Genomic DNA, 19,132 nt, shown 5'->3' with positions numbered 1-19,132 from the left:
ATAAATATGACCAAAAACGTCATCAGATCTTCATGCAAGTCCTAAAACTAGATAAAGAGAACCCAATCAAAATAAATAACACAAAAAAATCATACTTGTTCATTTATTTATTGAGAAAAATGATCCAACATTTTTGTTGGAAAAAGTACGTGATCCTCTGGGGTAATGCCTTCTACAAGAGCTATTTGGAGTCAGGTGTTCCTATTAATGAGATGAGATTGGAGGTGTAGGTTGTAGAGGTGGCCTGCCCTATAAAAATGACACACAAAGTCAGGTTACTGGCAGAGCCTGCTCTTCTCAAGAAAGACCTGTTTATGCGTACCATGCATTGGTCAAAATAACCTTCAGAGGACCTTAGAAGAATTGTAGAGATGCACAATGCTGGAAAAGGCTACAAAAGCATTTCTAAAGACCTGAATGTTCATCAGTCCAAATGGAGAAACTGTGTATAAATGGAGGAAACTCAGTACTGCTGCTACTCTCCATAGGAGTGGACATCCTGGAAAGATCACATCAAGAGCAGATCATGCAACGCTGAAGGCGATGAAAAAGAACCCAGGGGCAATAGCAAAAGCTCTAGAACTTGCTAAAGTCTCTGTTTATATGTCCACTATAAGAAAAACACTGAACAAGAATACTGTACATGGAAGGACACCACAGAGGAAACCACTACTCTCCAAAAAAAAAAAAAAAATGCTGCGGCACATCTCAAGTTTGCAAGACCACCTGGATGTTCCAAAATACCTCTGGGACAATATTCTGTGGACAGATGAGACAAAAATTGAACCTTTTGGCAGAAATACACACAGCTATGTTTGGAGAAAAAAAGAGCACTGTACATCAACACCAAAACCTCATCCCAACTGTGAAGTATGGTGGAAGGAGCATCATGATTTGGGGCTGTTTTGATGCCTCAGGGCCTGGACAACTTGCAATCATAGAGGAAACAATGAATTCAAAATTGTATTCAAAATTTTACAGGAGAATATCAGGGTAGCAGTCCATCACATGAAGCTTAATAGAAGTTGGATAACGCAACAAGACAATTATCTGAACGACAAGAGTAAGTCAAGAATGGTTTAAAAAGAAAATTTGTGTTTTCAAATGGCCGAGTCAAGAGTCCTGACCTTAATCCTATAGAAATGTTGTGGAAGGACCTGAAGCAAGCAGTTCATGCAAGGGAGCCCACCAACAACTCAGAGTTGAAGCAGTTTTCTAAGGATGAATGGCCCAAGATTCCTCCAAGCCGATGTGTAGGACTGATCAACAGTTACCAGAAATGTTTGGTTGAAGTTATTGCTGTACAAGGGGGTCACACCGGTTACTGAAAGCACATACTTTTTCCAACAAATATATGTAATATTGGATCAGTTTTTCAATAAGTAAATGCACAAGTATAATGTTTTCTGTGTTATTTATTTAATCAGGTTCTCTTTATCTAGTTTTAGGAAATGTGATCCAATTGCAGAGGGTATGATATGTTTTACATGTCATACATTATAAATTTTCCAGAAATATAATGTTGTTATTTGTGTTAGAGAAGCCAATGAACATCAGGTGTCAAACAGACACACAAGAGGGACTGCAGATGCTGTATTCGGTGAGCAAGATGGCCTACCCCTGCTCCTATTTCTTATGTTTTTATGTTCTTATGTAAATCTAGAGCAACAGGCACAGAATGCTAGAAGAATATAACTGACAGACATGTGGGAATGTAAAATGCCAACAAAGTGCCTGACCACCAGGAGATCTTGGCTGTTATAGCAGACAGAGTGAAGCTGCTCAATGAAGTGATTTCCCCCAATCTGTGCCCTCCTCTACTGCCAAGTTGAGGCTCAACATATCTTAAAGGAATAATACCTCATATTCTGTCTTGGTAGTCTCCAGCCTGATCAGAAAAACATTGATTCCTCTAACTTCCAGTAACCACTCTTCTCTGTACCCCCCCCCCATCCCACCTTTGTTTTTCCTTATTCCTTTGGCCTTTACCCATTCTCTTTCTCCTCTACTACCTTCACAACACCTTCCTCCCTCTAGTTACTACCTCTTCCTTCTGGTCCACAATCTACCGACCTATCAGATTCCATGTTCCTCAGGCCTTTGCCTTTTCAATCTATCACCTTTTCACATCATTCTCACTTTACCCTCCCCCAACCACCTACCTTCCACCTCCCACCTGTATTCATCTATTACCTGCCAGCTCATGTTTTATTCACTTTCATCACCATTTTATTCTGGCTTTTGCCCCCTTTCTTATCAGTCCTGATGAAGGATCTTGGTCCAAAACGTCAACTGTTTATTTCCCTTTAGATGCTCCCTGATCTGCTGAATTCCTTCAACATGTGTGTGTTGCATCAGTTGCCAAATAAACAGTTTCCATTTTGGCCACTTCAAGCAAGTGACAAGCACTTCCAAGTCAAGTACTTTTCAATCAGATATACAGTAACCTTCCATCTACTGTGTGGTGTTAATTTTATGGTAAATCAATGTGAATTTTCTACTTCAGCAAAAAAAGATTCAAACACTAGAAATAAGAAATAAACAATAACCACAAGAAATTAAAGGATTAGGTCAGATGAAAGATCATTGACCTGAAAGAGCTCATTTCTATTTGCACACTTGTTACCTGACCTATTGAGTACTTCCAGTCTATTGTTTTTATCCAGAATTCTTATACTTGTCAGTCAGTAGCAAAAGCACTTTGCATTAACAACATAACTAAAATTAGCTAATTACTGCATTAGAAAATTGTTGATATGAACTAGTATTCTTCTGAGTGGTTGAAAAACTGTACAAGTAACATACCTTAATTAAGATATTTTCAGGTTTTACATCTCGATGAAAAATTCCATTTCTGTATCAAATAAAAAGATTTCATAATCTAATGAAATGAACATGACTTCTTACATTTATAATTTTCTAATAGCTTTTCAATTAGTGTACTATTGATCATTCGTCCCTGTAAGTACTAAAACAACAGTTCTAAAAATATAATGAAGGTATGAACAAAACATTTTTATGATCATATCAAAGAAATTTAAGAAAATTTGTCATAGATTACATTCAGTAATATAATTCTGAAGCTAATCCTTTCAAACAGCCATTAACTCAACACGGTTCAATAATTTATAATAATCCATACTTTGCTGGAAAATGTTAGCAAGTCCAAAATTTCCATGCATGAGTAGGTAGTCAAATATGGAATTTCTGAACTTACTTATCAATTGCTGGTGTCTTAATACAGTCCAGTGCTGAATTCACTGTGGAATCCAGTGGTTGACCTCAATCTTGCAAGTCTCCCTAGCTAGGAAATTGGTTGTCAGATATTCCACTGGATTCGATACTACACCCATTCTACATCTGGTGTTCCCACAACCAATGATCTCACTTTAAGGACTCTTTATCTTATTATTTCATGTTCCTTATTTATTGCTATTTATTTATCAGAATCAGGTTTATTATCACCAGCATGTGATGTGGAATTTGTTAAACTTAGCAGGAGTTCAATGCAATACATAATCTAGCAGAGAGAGAAAAAATAATAATAAATAAAATAAAACAATAATAAACAAGTAAATCAATTACATATATTGAATAGATTATTTAAAAATGTGCAATATCAGAAATACTGTATATTAAAAAAGTGAGGTAGTGTCCAAAGCTTCAAAGTCCATTTAGGAATCGGATGGGAGGGGAAAAAGCTGTTCCTGAATCGCTAAGTGTGTGCCTTCAGGCTTCTGTATCTCCAACCTGATGGTAACAGTGAGAAAAGGGAATGCCCTGGGTGCTGGAGGTCTTTAATAATGACGCTGCCTTTCTGAGACACTGCTTCCTAAAGGTGTCCTGGGTACACCTCCCAAGATGGAGCTGACCAGATTTACAACCTTCTGCAGCTTCTTTCGGTCCTGTGATGCAGCCTGTCAGAATGCTCTCTTCTTTATGACTACATCAATATATTAGGACCAGGTTAGATCCTCAGAGATCTTGACACCCAGGAACTTGAAGCTGCTCACCCTCTCCTCTTCTGATCCCTCTCTGAGGATTGGTATGTGTTCCTTCATCTTACCCTTCCTGAAGTCCACAATCAGCTCTTTCATCTTACTGACACTGAGTGCCAGGTTGTTGCCGGGACACCACTCCACTAGTTGGAATATATCACTCCTGTACGCCCTCTCGTCACCACCTGAGATTCTACCAACAATGGTTGTATTGTCAGCAAATTTGTAGACGGTATTTGAGCTATGCCCAGCCATACAGTCATGTGTATACACAGAGTAAAAGTAAAGCAGTGGGCTAAGCACACATCCCTGAGGTGCGCCAGTGTTGATCATCAGCGATGAGGATATGTTATCACCAATCTGCACAGACTGTGGTCTTCCAGTTAGGAAGTCAAGGATCCAATTACAGAAGGAGGTACAGAGGCCCAGGTTCTGCAACTTCTCAATCAGGATTTTGGGAATGATAGTATTAAATGCTGAGCTAAAGTTGACGAACAGCATCCCGACGTAGGTGTTTGTGTCGTCTAGGTGGTCTACAGCCGTGTGAAAAGCCAGAGAGATTGCGTCTGCCGTTGACCTATTGTGACAATAGGCAAATTGCAATGGGTCCAGGTCCTTGCTGAGGCAGGAGTTCAGTCTAGTCATTTGTATTTGCAGTTTGTTGTCTATTGATCATGTTTACAATCACTGTTCTATAGATTTACTAAGTGTGCCCGCAGAAAAAGAATCTCAGGGTTGTATGAGGTGACATGTATGTACTCTGATAATAAATTTTACTTTGAACTTTGTATACATGCAAGTCTGTGATTTCACTGGGGACTGTCAGACTATAGGAAAGGCAAGCAGTTAAGCTGCTTTTTAATTTTGTTTTAATTAAATATTTTAGTTGATTTAGTTTTCAAACCATCATATTTTCCTTTTATTTTTGAATGTTAAACATGACTGCTTGCAGGGTGTCTTCAGAGATACAGCATCTCCAGTGCACCTGGAGGATTCTGATACTACTCAAGCTTTACTGTTGGATCCTGTAATGCTCTGGTACACAGAATCTGTGTCTGGATCACGCAAGTTCCCCCATGATTGGCTGTGGCCATTGTCATTAAGACCAGGACCATAATTAATTGGAATATATTTATGGTCATCATTTTTACTATTTGCACTTACCTGTGCATGTAATCAAGGGACTTACATAGCTGATACATATAATTCTTTACTTTACTTTCAGGTAAAGGATGCCTTCGCCCTGTAAATAAGAGCATTTTTGTAAATGTTATACGAGTTTGCTTGTCTCTTAAAAATCTTCAACTAAATATTATAAATTATACTCATAGACTATATATTTCTAAACACACTTTCAAAGGGTTCTTAAGTAAAAGCAAAAAGTGCACTGGTTTCTTGAGAATATTTTAGCCTCACGATCCCTGCATTTTAAGTCGATTACAGTCTAGGGTCTCTGACAGAGTTAGAGTCATAGAGCACTGCAGCACAGAAACAGTCACTTCAGCCCATCTAGTCTATGCCAGACCATTATTCTGCCTAGTTCCGTCTGGATCACAGCCCACCATTCCCATCAATATACTTCCATTAAATGTTGCAATTGAACCACATCCATCACTTTCACTGGCTGCTTGTTTCACACAGTGAAAAAAAACCTTCAGACTTCCTTTAAATATCTCTCCTTTCACCCTTAACCTATGACCTCTAGTTCTAGTCTCCACCCAAACTCAGTTAAATAAAGCTCATTTGTATTTACCCTACCTATACCCTTATAACTTAGTATACCTCTTTCAAAATGTCCCTCATTGTCTTATGATGGAAATGACCTTACAGGTTTTGAGTTACTAATGTCATCTTTTACCTTTATCTCATAATTTCCCTGTATTTACCTATATATGTTTTTGATCCATATATAAGCATTCCTGTTTATTTGACATAGAATTGTAAGGTAACCATTTCTAAAATGTGGTACAACTTCAATTATCCACACACATCAAAGTAGTGAATAATCTGTGAAAATTTTATACAAAGTTATATTGGGACAGAAAATATTGAACATTATTCTTTCATGAGTTTCCTGCAGGTTCTTTGATTTTCTCCCATGTCCAAAATTCATGTGGATTGGTAGGCAACTTGACCTTTCCCACCCACCTGGCTTCACCTATCACTTTCCAGCCAGCCTCTCCCCCCCAACCCAGTTTAATTTAGGCATCTCACCCCTTCCCTCTCAGTCCTGAAGGGTCTCGCCCCAAAATATTAACTGTTTATGCTTTTCTATAGATACTGCCTGGCATGCTGAGTTCCTCCACACTTTGTGTATGTTGCTTTAGTAGGTTTTACTGTTCACTGTAAATACCCATAGTGTGTAAGTGGTAGAGTCTGAAGGGAATTGATGGGATTGTGGAAAGAATAAAGTGGGATTATTGTGGGGCTACACTAAATGCATGCTTGATGGTAGGTGTGGATTTCATGGGCTAAAGAGCCTGACTTCATGCTTTATTTCATTATGGATATGAGGAACAACAGAATGGATTGAACCCATGACCCAACTCCTCCAAAGCCAATCCAGTTATTTGACTCTATCATAAACCATCAAGTTATGGCTAGAAAGTAATCTTCAATTACATCCTTTTCCACTTCTTACGATTATCTCTAATATTATCAAGAATATTTCCTTGGCCTTCTATTTCTTATCCACATAATGCCCTTTAGATACATTATTTGAAAATGCAGCCAACTGTACCAAACTCTGTCATACCACTACTTTTTTAGGATTATTGACATTTTCCAAATTGTCAGTGCTATAACAATTTCCATTATTGGAGAAGTACTAATATGATAACCACCTTTGAAATAATGAGGCAGCCTAGAGAGAAGTTATCACCCTGACACAGTGGTGTCAAGAAAATAACCTCTCGATCAATGTTGCAAAAACAAAGGAGCTGGTTATGGACTACAGGAGGAATGGAGACAGGCTAACCCCTATTGACATCAATGGATCTAGGGTTGAAAGGATGAACAGCTTGAAGTTCCTCAGCATAAACATCACCGAGGATCTCATGTGGTCTGTATATACCGGCTGTGTGGTGAAGAAAGCACAATCGTGCCTCTTTCATCTCAGATGGTTGAAGAATTTTGGTATGGGCCTGCAAATCTAAAGAACTTTCTATAGGGGCACAATTCAGAGCATCCTGACTGGCTGCATGACTGCCTGATATGGGAACTGTACTTCTCTCAATCACAGGACTCTGCATAGAGTGGTGTGGACAGCCCAGCACATCTGTGGATGTGAACTTCGCACTATTCAGGACATTTACAAAGACAGACATGTGAAAAGGCCCCAAGGATCATTGGGGACCCAAGTCACCCCAACCACAAACTGTTCCAGCTGCTACCATCTGGGAAATGGTACCACAGCATTTAAGCCAGGACCAACAGGCCATCAGACTGATATATTCATGCTGACTCAACTGTATTTCTATGTTATATTGACTGTCCTGTAATACATACTATTTATTATAAATTACTATAAATTGCACATTTAGACAGAAACGTAACGCAAAGATTTTTATTCATGTATATGAATGATGTAAGTAATAAAGTCAATTCAATTCAATCCAAACTATTCTAATGTGGTCAATACTGGCTGGATATTTGGCTATCCTTTTCCTCCCTACTCATACTAATCTAGGTCATTAAAAATTTTGCCACAGTTCTGTAACATGCATATTTTCTTGTTCATCCAGCATCCCTTACAACTTCAAAGTAAATTTCAAATGTTTCTATTTTCATGCCACATTCAATTTCAATAATTTTCTCAGAGATGCTGCATTCCTCAGTTCTGTACCCTTAAAGTTAGGTATATTTCCTTTGTTTTTAAATAATTCTTGAATAAAAATTATGATAATATTGGATAGGCACCATGGTTTATCTGCAATCTTCAATGATGAGCTAGAACATATCAAATGCTATGGTGACAGATTTTACAGAAAAAGTGTAAATCCAACTTGATATAACTACAATTTATATCAGATAGAGGCAAACAAAATGTACAATGGAAACTTTGTTTATATGAATAGTTTGTGGAAATGCAAGAATTTTAATTTTCAGATAATCAGAAATAGATACACAGATTTCTCAATTCTGCAACTCTGTGTTAGATTCTTGTAAAGATTGACATCATTTAATACAAGGAATGTCCTGAGAAAATATACTGATATAACTTTTTCTTTCACTGCATTATTTGTCAGCAACAGATATTCAAATTCAGGCAACATAACAGTGCTGACCTTGTATCAATTCATAGATATTCATGTCCATGAGTTCACATATTAGAGCAAGAGACCCATATTTTTTATCACTGGAAAGAAAAAAGAACAAGAAAGAAAATAAAATCATTTGTATTTATTCAATGTAACACAAAATATAATAAAATTGTAAGTTTGTCAGGATCTACTTTAATTTAAAAGAACTCTGTGCAACTTAAGTTAGAGATTGTGGCCAATCTAAAAAAAAGTCAAAGCTCATTCTTCAAGACATTATGATAGAATATAATGTATATTTGTAAAATTATACACAATATACAAAAGAACAAGTGGCAAAATCAGTAAATGCTAGAAATTACTCAAATGATCAGGCATTATTTGTGTAAATAAAAATGAAATCATATCTCATATCCTCAGAACTGAAGGATATTAAAGATGAACAGCAATTAATGAGGAAAAGAACATGGATAATAGGAAGGATAAAGTTTAAAAGCCAAAAAAAATTGTTGAATATTTGTGTGGAAAGATAATAAGGGAAAAGTGATTGTCAGGAAACAACTGAAGAATAAGAAAAACAAATGAAATAAAAGATGCAAGCATAATGTAGTGAATAGTTAGGAGGGCTTTACCCATGATGTACTGGGCCAAATCCACCACCTTTTGTAGGATTTTCTATTCAAAGGTATTGGTGTTTCCTTACCAGGCCATGATGCAGCCAGTCAATACACTTCCCATGACACATTTATAGAGGTTTGTCAAAGTGTTAGACGTCATGCTGAATTTCCGCAGACTCCTAAGGAAGTAGAGGTGCTGTTGTGTTTCCTTGCAATTGCACTTACATGTTGGGTCCAGAACAGGTCCTCTAAAATAGTAATATCCAGGAATTTAAAGTTGCTAATCCTCTCAATCTCTGATCCTCCAATGAGGACTGGCTCATGGACCTCTGGTTTCCCTCTCCTGGAAATCCACAATTAGTTCCTTGGTCTTGTTGACTTTGACTGAGAGGTTGTTGTTACGACACCACTCAGCTAAATTTTCAATCACCCTCCTGTATGCTGATTCATCACCGCCTTTGGTTCAGCCCACAAAAGTGGTGTCATTAGCAAACTTGAATATGGTATTGGAGCTGTGCTTAGCCACAGTCATAGGTGTAAAACAAGTACAGCAGGGAGCTAAGCACACAGCCCTGTGGTACACACTAATGTTAAAGTCATGTTCTTCAAAGCTCCTTATTAAATTAGAGCTGGATATGATACCTACCTTGATGATATTAATAGAATAAGATGTGTGGCTGGCCATGAGGTTTTCCCATGAGGAGTTCAACATCACAGCATAATTAACAAATCATCAGCAAAGAGCAGCCAGCAAGTTCAGAGCTTCTGTACTTATGCAAGAATCTTAAACTTAGTGGTCAAATAACAACACAAGACAACTGAGCTCAGCTCCTTGGCTTGTTCTGATCAAGATTGATAGCTCATACTTTATTTCCACTTATATTCCTACACATTTTCAAACTGGTGTTATTATAATTTCAATAAAATGAAATAAAGACAAAACATTCCTACTTTGTTACTGTCAAATTGCTTGTTAGAACTGTTTAGTTCCAAACTTAAAAACTAGCTGATTACCAATCACAATCAACACCTATGGGACCATAGCACAAAAGAAAAATGTTAGGAAATTGATATATTATCATGACTGTACTCCTTTAGTAAAGTTCTGAAGATTGAAGTAAACAATATTGGTTAGGGCAAATGTATGTTACTTTTAGAAAATTAGCCCTATGAGAGAAATACAACTGCAGCAAAATAATCTATAGATAAAGAATCACTTGTTTATCACATGTACAGTGAAATGCACAGTTTGTGATAACACATCCTAAGAATGTACAAATGGAAGCTTGCAAGTGTCACCATACATTCTGGCACCAACATAGCACGTCCACAATGTTCAGCACAACACAAGCAACGGCAACAGCAAAACAAGCCCCTTTTTGCCCTCCCACCCACCCACACACACACACCTCCAACCTTAAAACAGGCCACCTGTGGGCCTCGAACCTCTCGTCTCTGGCCCAGACTTGCAGACATTGGGCCTCCAACCTCCAGACACGCTGACCCATGGGTTGTGAACATGTGGCTTCAACTTCCGGACTTGTTGACTTTGGTCTTCGAACATCGGGCTTCGGTCTTTAGTATCAACCACAGGGCTCACTTTGCACAGGACTTTGAACTCTGAACTCTCACAGACCTCTGACACCAGACTCAGATCTTGGAGATTGCCCCTGGCTTGAGCCTCCAACTTCCAGACCGAGGGACTCCAACTATTGGGCCTCAACCTCTGGACTTGCCATCTTCGGTCTTCAACCTTCAGCACTGATTTCAGGACTCCTCAATCTCGAGGCTTTGAACTCCAGACTTGCATAGATCTCCAACATCAGGACTCACCAACTGGGGATGAGGGGTGGGAGTGCACGAGCTCTCATCCACAGGGTCTGCCAAGCTCAGTCATTGACCATGGCGATCGCTGGTCTACATCTATGTGCCTGACTTCCCAACATCTGTCCACAGGATTCGCTGGCCTTCTACTGCAGAGCCCTTCAATGTGGATTATGTGTGGCTTCTGCACTGACCCTTACCTCTTTTTGTCCTCATCCTTGTCTCTAAACCCTAACCTGTCCCCTAACTCACCATGCTGCCTCCAAAACCACCCCTACAAATCTAATAAAAACTAAGTCTGAGCCATGATCTCAACAGACATCACAGCTCAGCACCATCTTGACCAGAGCAACAGACACAAAGTGCTGGAGGAACTCAGCAGGCTTGGCAGTATCTATGGAAGAGAGAAAACAGTCGTCATTGTGGGCCAAGATTCTTCATGAGGACTGGAGAAAAGAAAGATGAGAATTATAGTAAGAAGGTTGGGGGAGGGGTTTGGAGAGGAAGTAGTACAAGGTAGTAGGTGATAGATGGCACTGGGAGAAGGTGGGAGGGGTGAAGTAAAGAGCTGGGAAGTTGCTTGGTGAAAGAGATAAAAGGCTGGTGAAGAGAGAATCTGATAGGAGAGGAAAGAAGGCCATGGAAAAAGGAGAAAGGGGAGGAGTCCAGACAGAGGTGATGGGCATGTAAGAAGACAAGGTGAGAGAGGGAAATGAGAATGGTGAATGTTGAAGTGGGGGGGGGGGGGGGCGCGGTGCAACTACCAGAAGGCTGAGAAATTGATGTTCATGCCATGAGGTTGGAAGCTACCTAGACGGAATACAAAGTGTTCATCCTCCAAATTGAGTGTGGCTTCATCGCAGCAGTAGAAGAGGTATGGACTGACATGTCAGAATGGTAATGGGAAGTAGAATTAAAATGGGTAGCCACCAGGAGATCCCACTTTTACTGGCGGGTAAGTGCTTGGTAAAGTGGTCTTCTGATCAACATCAAGTGTCACTGATATACAGGAGGCCATACCAGCAACACCAAATACAGTAGATGACCCCCAATAGACTCATAGGTGAAGTGTCACCTCACCTGGAAGGACTGCTTGAGGTCCAGAATGGTAGTGAGGTGGGAGGCAAAGGGGCAGGTGTGGCACTTGTTCCACTTGCAAGGATAATAAATACCAGGAGGGAAATCAGTAGGGAGGGACGAATGGACAAGGAAGTCCTGTATCATCTTGATCGCATCGTTTTACTGCTACCTTCACTCTTATCTTTATTTAAAATCTGCCATTAAGGAAAAACTTCTGCCAATATTTAAATTGATGGAATATATGGATTTTTCAAAAGCATTCAATAAAATATGCAGAAATGTCTAACCAGAAATTTGTTAGAAAAATTCAGGTCTAAAATTTTGGTTAAAATTTGGCAACAAAGCTGAAAAGCAGAAAATATTTAAGATAAATGGTAAAATAATGGACGTGTGTTTTGTTCAGTATAAACAAATCCAACAGAACTCATACAATTTTGAGATTGTGTGTTCCTTCAACAGACAAAACAGGAACAGATGGCATGACAAGAACTACAAAAATTTCAGAAGTATACAAATAAATTAATGTTAAGACATGCAACAGATACAAATTAATATGGATAAATATTATACAATCATTTAGAGTATACTTCATTAGGAGTTTGAAGATATTTGGTATGTCAATAAATACACTCAAAAACTTCTATAGATATAGCATGGAGAGCACTCTGACAGGCTGCATCACTGTTTGCTATGGGGGGGGGGCGAGCTACTGCACAGGACTGAAAAAAAAATTGCAGAGGGTTGTAAATTTATTCAGCTCCATCTTGGGTACTACCCAGGACATCTTCAAGGAGTGGTGTCTCAGAAAGGCAGCATCCATTATTACGGACCCCCAGCACCCAGGGCATGCCCTTTTCTCATTGTTACCATGAGGTAGGAGGTACAGAAGCCTGAAGGCACACACTCAGCGATTCAGGAACAGCTTCTTCCCCTCTGACATCCGATTCCTAAATGGACATTGAACCCATGAACACTACCTCATTTAAAAAAATATTTATATTGCTGTTTTTGTACAATTTTTAATCTATTCAATATACACATACCACAATTTATTTATTCTTCTATTATGTATTGCATTGAACTGCTGCTGCTAAGTTAACAAATTTCATGACACATGCTGGTGATAATAACCCTGATTCTGAGATAGTAAGGAATGAAAACATATTTAATAGAAAGACTCAGAAAATTTGAGTTGACAGACTCAAAAATTCAACTGCACTACTTCTTGTAAGTACAGCTGGAAAAAGCCATCAAAAGAACAATATAATTTTGAGTACAATCATAAAGAAATAAAGCAAAAACACACAAACAATAATTAGATCAAAAGATTTTTTTTGGGTAATCACTTAAAGAAAGGTATCAAAATTAAATATATCATACAATTTAGGTTCACTTTGACAACACCATGAATCAGATTCTTACACATTGTTGTAAGAACTGAGAAAATAACAGAAAATTTAAAAGCTGCCACTGCTGGAAATCCGGGAAAAAAAATCATATAATGCTGGAAACACACAGCAAAGCAAGAAACATCTATGGAAAGAGAAGCAGAGTTAAGGTGTTTGATCAAAGATCTTTTATCAGATCATGGACAGACAAATGTTAGCTTAGCTTTAGATTCCAGAGAGGCTCAAAAAGAAACGTATCGGACAAAGGAAATTTCACAGTAACAGTTTGACGCAGACTAGCTGGGCTGAAGGACCTGTTTATGTGCTGTGGAGCTCTGTGACTGTGAGTGAGGGCAGTGTTGTCATGAGGATGAGTTGTAGATGAAGTTGACCAATAGATAAATTAATAAGAATATGACAGAAGCCAGGAATACAAACAAAAGAATGTGAATTGCAGAGCTGTAGAAAATGTCCATCATGACAAACCATGCTAGTGGACAGAGAAAGACTGAGCCAATATTACTAATCCTGAAGAACAGGCCAGATCTTATACTAATGGAGAGTGTGAGTTATCTGAAGATGCGTAATTTGATATCAAGTCTGGAAGGTTGCAATGTGCCCAGATGCAGAACTCAAGTTTTTGCTGGTCCTCACCATAACAATACAGATGTAACAGAGAGGCAGGTCAGATTGAGAGTGAGATGAACAATTAAAGTGAAGACAATACAGATAACTCAGGATCACAATTGCAGACTGAATGTAGTAGTGTTGCAAAACAATCACCCAATCCAAGTTTGGATTCTTCCAGAGTAAATGTGGCCACATTGTGAACTAAATTTGAACTGCAAGTGAATACGAGAAAATCTGCAGATGCTGGAAATTCAAGCCACACACACAAAATGCTGGTGGAACGCAGCAGGCCAGGCAGCATCTATAGGAAGAAGCACTGTCGACGTTTCAGGCTGAGACCTTTTGTCAGGACTAACTGAAAGAAAAGATAGTAAGAGATTGGAAAGTAGGAGGGGGAGGGGGAAATCAGAAATGATAGAAGACAGGAGGGGATGGGGTGAAGCTAAGAGTTGGAAAGGTGATTGGCAAAAGGGATACAGAGCTGGAGAAGGGAAAGGATCATGGGATGGGAGGCCTAGGGAGAAAGAAAGGGGGAGGGAAGCACCAGAGGGAGATGGAGAACAGGCAAATAGTGATGGGCAGAGAGAGAAAAAAAAGGAGGGGGGAATAATTAAATCAGGGATGGGGTAAGAAGAGGAGGAGGGGCATTAACAGAAGTTAGAGAAATCAATGTTCATGCCATCAGGTTGGAGGCTACCCAGACAGAATACTGTATAAGGCGTTGTTCCTCCAACCTGAGTGTGGCTTCATCTTGACAATAGCGGAGGCCATGGATAGACATATCAGAATGGGAATGGGACGTGGAATTAAAATGTGTGGCCACTGGGAGATCCTGCTTTCTCTGGTGGACAGAGCGTAGGTGTTCAGCGAAATAGTCTCCCAGTCTGCATCGGGTCTCACCAATATATAAAAGGCCACAGCAGGAGCACCAGATGCAGTATATCACACCAGCTGACTCATTTCACGCACATCTGCTCTCACCCCATCTGCCTGCCACCCCACTCGGGATAGGGTTCCCCTTGTCCTCACCTGCCACCCCACCAGCCTCCAGGTCCAACGTATAATTCTCCGTAACTTTCGCCTCCTCCAACAGGATCCCACTACCAAGCACATCTTCCCCTCCCCCCTCTTTTGCTTTCCACAGGGATCGCTCCTTACGCAACTCCCTTGTTCATTCATTCCCCCCAATCTCTCTCCTGGCACTTATCCTTGTAAGCGGAACAAGTACTACACCTGCCCTTACACTTTCTCCCTCACCACCATTCAGGGCCCTAGACGGTCCTTCCAGGTAATGATCCCGCTGCAGCCTTTTATATATTGGTGAGACCCAAAGCAGACTGGGAGACCGTTTTGCTGAACACCTACGCTGGTTGGAGGAACAACACCTTATATTCCGTCTGAGTAGCCTCCAACCTGATGGCATGAACACTGATTTCTCTAACTTCTGTTAATGCCCCTCCTCCCCTTCTTACCCCATCCCTGATTTAATTATCCCCCCCCCCTTTTTTTCTCTCTCTGTCCATCACTCTGCCTGTTCTCCATCTTCCTCTGGTGCTCCCCTCCACCTTTCTTTCCCCCTTGGCCTCCTGTTCCATGATCCTTTCCCTTCTCCAGCTCTGTATCCCTTTTGCCAATCACCTTTCCAGCTCTTAGTTTCACCCCTCCCCCTCCTGTCTTCTCCTATCATTTCGGATTTCCCCCTCTCCCTCCTACTTTCCAATCTCTATCTTTCCTTTCAGTTAGTCCTGACAAAGGGTCTCCGCCAGAAACGTTGACAGTGCTTCTTCCTATAGATGCTGCCTGGCCTGCTGCGTTTCACCAGCATTTTGTGTGTGTTACTGCAAGTGAATGACTGCTTTGCCTGGAAGGAGAATAACATTTACTGCAGTAGGAGGGAAAAATGTCATGAGAAGTGAAGTGGTTGGTGGAGATCAAAAAAGCTTTATACGGAATTCGTCAGACCACACTCAGAGTATTGTGAGCAGTTTTTGGCCCCTTACCTAAGAAAGGATGTGTTGGCATTGGAGGGAATCCAGAGGAGGTTCATGAGAGTGATCCTGGGAATGAAACGGTTAATGTATGAGGAGTATTTAATGTCTCTGGGCCTGTGCACACTGGAGTTTAGAAGGATGAGGGGAGGATCTCATTGAAACCTATCAAATATTGAAAGGTCTAGATAGAGTGAACCTGGTGAGTCTGTTTCCATTAGTGGGGGTGTCTAAGCCCAGAGGAAACAGCCACAGCATAGAAGTACGTCCCTTTAGAACAGTGATTAGGAGGAATTTCTTCAGCCAGAGTGTGGTGAATCTGTGGAATTCATTGCCACAGATGGCTTTGGAGGCCAAGTATTGGGTATATTTAAAGCAGAGGTTGATGGAATGGTGGAGCAAACTCGATGGGCTGCACGGCCTAATTCTGCTCCAATGTCTTAGGAGTGTATTGAGCTGACATGAACAGAATGGTCCTTTCTGATTGCTGAAAGGGGAAGGAAAGGTGTTGGAAGTAGTGTAGTTACAAAGGATAATCTGTAAAAGAGTGAAAAATGAAGACTAGGGCACTGCTATCACTACTTTATCCAGCAGAGGACAGCAGAGATGGAGGAAATAGATGAGAAGTGATCAAGGGCTCTGTGGTCCTCTCTATGGTCAAGGAGAAGTCACAGTTGAGGAAGATGGAAGACATTTCATAGGCACCTACATGGAAAGTCTTGACATCAGAAACATACAAAGGATATAGAGGAACTAAGTGAATGGAATGGATTCCTTATAAGAGGCAGATGTGTGAGTCCGTGGGGTTGTAGTTGATATTTGTCACTAACCTATCCCAAGGTCAGAGAGATCCAGTGAAGGGTTGAGTCAGAGATGAACCATATGGAAGTGAGAGAAGGGTGGAAACTGGCAGCAAAACTAATGAAATTTGAGTTCTGTATGAGTACAGAAAGCAACCCCAGAACAGTTCTCAAGGTACTTGAGGAGTTGAGAAAGGGAGCCCTGGATAAGATTAAAACAAAGATTTTTCCACATACTCTATAGAAAGTCATGCGAGTTCCCATTGTTATAATTTTGATTTGAAGAAAGGCAAGTTGAGTTGAAATAGAGATTGCTGGAAGTAAAAACAAGCTCAGCCAGACAAATGTGTGGTGGTGCAGATTGAGGAACTATTCAAAGAAGAAACGGAGAGCCTCCAGACCATCCTAGCATGCAATGGAGCTGCAAAAGGATTTTAAGTCAATGGTAACAATGAGCTAGCTGGAGCTAGGGAATTGAGAAATTCCAAAGTAGCAGAATATATTAGAAGTGTTATGGATGCAAGTGGGAAGGGACTGGACCATGGAGAAATGACGTAGTCAAGCTAGGAAGGAATAAGCTAGGTGGCGCAAGAAAATAAGAAGCTTGTCTATACCATAACAAAGACCAAGAGTATACTTAACAGACAATATAGTTTCTAAAATACTTAAAAACTTTTAATCAAAAGAACAGGAACATAAAATTTCTTCTGACTGAAGAGCTAATGATGATGCATTACTAATTTTAAATCATCACTAAGCAGGTAAGGAGAATGCTTAAAAGAAGCATCTTCATATTGGAAGTATGGAATGCAATGCTGCAGAGAATGGATGAGGCAAATCCATATATGAAATAATATATGAGAAGAGTGCAGCCACCGGAACAACACTTAAATTACACAAATAAGGAGCAGCACAGATACAGGAACAGATACAGAGGTATTTAATACTTTGAGATAATATTGTGCTTTGTCAAGTCAACATCAATATAGTCTGTTTACATTTGAAATTCTTCCTGGAATCTTCCTTTATGGTCCAATGATTTTCCAATGTAAACTTGAGTTTTACATAAGCAGAAAGTTCAGAAATCAAGTCATTCTGCGCTGAACCATCTGGTAATGTAACTGGCATCATTGTTCTGGGTTAAGAAGGAAGAAAATCAGTGATGGATTGTACTCTAATTTTTAATCAATCATTAATTTTGAGAGTGCATGCAAGTTGAGGACAGATGAGGATAGATTAGGATAAGCTGTGATGACATGCTTTTCATAGCTGCCTTCCTGGTGGCATGACTGTAATAAATAATGGCATTTTACAATGTATAGATAGGAAAAAATGGTCATATATAGAAATACACACAAAATGCTGGAGGAACTCAGCAGGCCAGCAGCATCTAGGGAAAAGAGTAAATAGTTGATGTTTTAGGCAGAGGCCCTTCATCAGGACTGGAAAAATGAGATGAGAACTCAGAGCAAGAATGTGGGGAAGGGGAGAAAGACGTACAAGATAGCAGGTAATAGGTGAAACTGGGAGGGGGGAGGGGTGAAGTAAAGAGCTGAGAAGTTCATTGTTGAAAGCGATAAAGGGTTGGAGAAGAGGGGAGTCTGATAGGAGATGACAGCAGGCCATGAAAGAAAGAGAAAGGGGAGGAACAGTAGAGGGAGGTGATGGGCAGGTTAAGGAGATAAGGTGGATGAGGGAAATGTGAATGGGGAATGGTGAAGGGGCAGGGGCAATTACCCAAAGTTCGAGAAATTGTCATCTCAGCGCTAAATGTTGACTGATTACTCTTTTCCATAGATACTGCCTGGCTTGCTGAGTTCCTCCAGCATTTTGTGTGTGCTGCTTTGGATTTCCAGCATCTACAATTTTTCTATCATATATAGAAATACTTAGTTATTAGCATTACAGAAATAGTGAATGCATTGTATATTCAACATTTAAAGATCTTCCAAAACAAAAGGTTATATTTAAAATGTGGTTAATTCTTCTACGGAATAACACCAATTTACCACAGCTCTCAGCTCTGAGCAAGGATGCAATGGGCAAATTCTAGATGTGGATGAAAAACATTCATAAAATTTGAATGTATTGCTGAGCATAAACAATGTTGAAATATGCATTAGATGTCATGCTAAATGAAATGCAATATATACTCCAGATTCAGATGTTTTGGTTAGTAATCCAAATTAAGCACAAGTATAAACAGTTAAATCGATAACCAAGTTTATATTACATTTTATGTTTAATTATAAAATACATTTACAAAAAACTACTTACAAAGCCACATCATGTAGCTGAAGAATATTAGGATGTAAGCTCAGTCTGCGCATAGCTTGAATTTCACGTAGATTGTTCACTTCCTCTAAGCTAATTCCAAAATTTGAACACAAAACAATGATAACAGGGGAAAACTGGTTCAGACATTATTTGTAATCATGAACTGTACAGTTTATAAACATCAAATTAATTTTCAAGATTCCAATAACTTATATGACATTTTCTCAAACCTTTTCAAACAATAAAAATGGCTTGATTTATCTGTAGAAAT

The 19,132-nt window shown here is 39.6% G+C and overlaps 1 protein-coding gene across 7 annotated transcripts in view; it reads right to left on the bottom strand.

The window, feature by feature from the left end:
- Window positions 1-19,132, bottom strand: part of LOC140724897 (MAPK/MAK/MRK overlapping kinase-like) — a 109,534-nt gene that overhangs the window by 73,450 nt on the left and 16,952 nt on the right. For all 7 annotated transcript variants that reach the window (XR_012098209.1, XR_012098208.1, XR_012098211.1 and 4 more), the window contains 4 exons: window positions 18,862-18,951; window positions 8,285-8,355; window positions 5,163-5,241; window positions 2,806-2,854 (listed from right to left, as the gene is read on the bottom strand). Coding sequence is in view for 2 of the 7 variants with exons in the window: in XM_073039654.1 (XP_072895755.1) it covers window positions 2,806-2,854; window positions 5,163-5,241; window positions 8,285-8,355; window positions 18,862-18,951 (289 nt within the window). In the remaining 5 variants the exon portion in view is untranslated. The remainder of the gene's footprint in view (window positions 1-2,805; window positions 2,855-5,162; window positions 5,242-8,284; window positions 8,356-18,861; window positions 18,952-19,132) is intronic.

Source organism: Hemitrygon akajei, chromosome 3, assembly GCF_048418815.1.
Source record: "Hemitrygon akajei chromosome 3, sHemAka1.3, whole genome shotgun sequence".
NCBI lineage: Eukaryota > Metazoa > Chordata > Chondrichthyes > Myliobatiformes > Dasyatidae > Hemitrygon > Hemitrygon akajei.
Note: the sequence above shows the minus strand (reverse complement) of the source record. Positions and strands in the feature narration are given on the sequence as shown.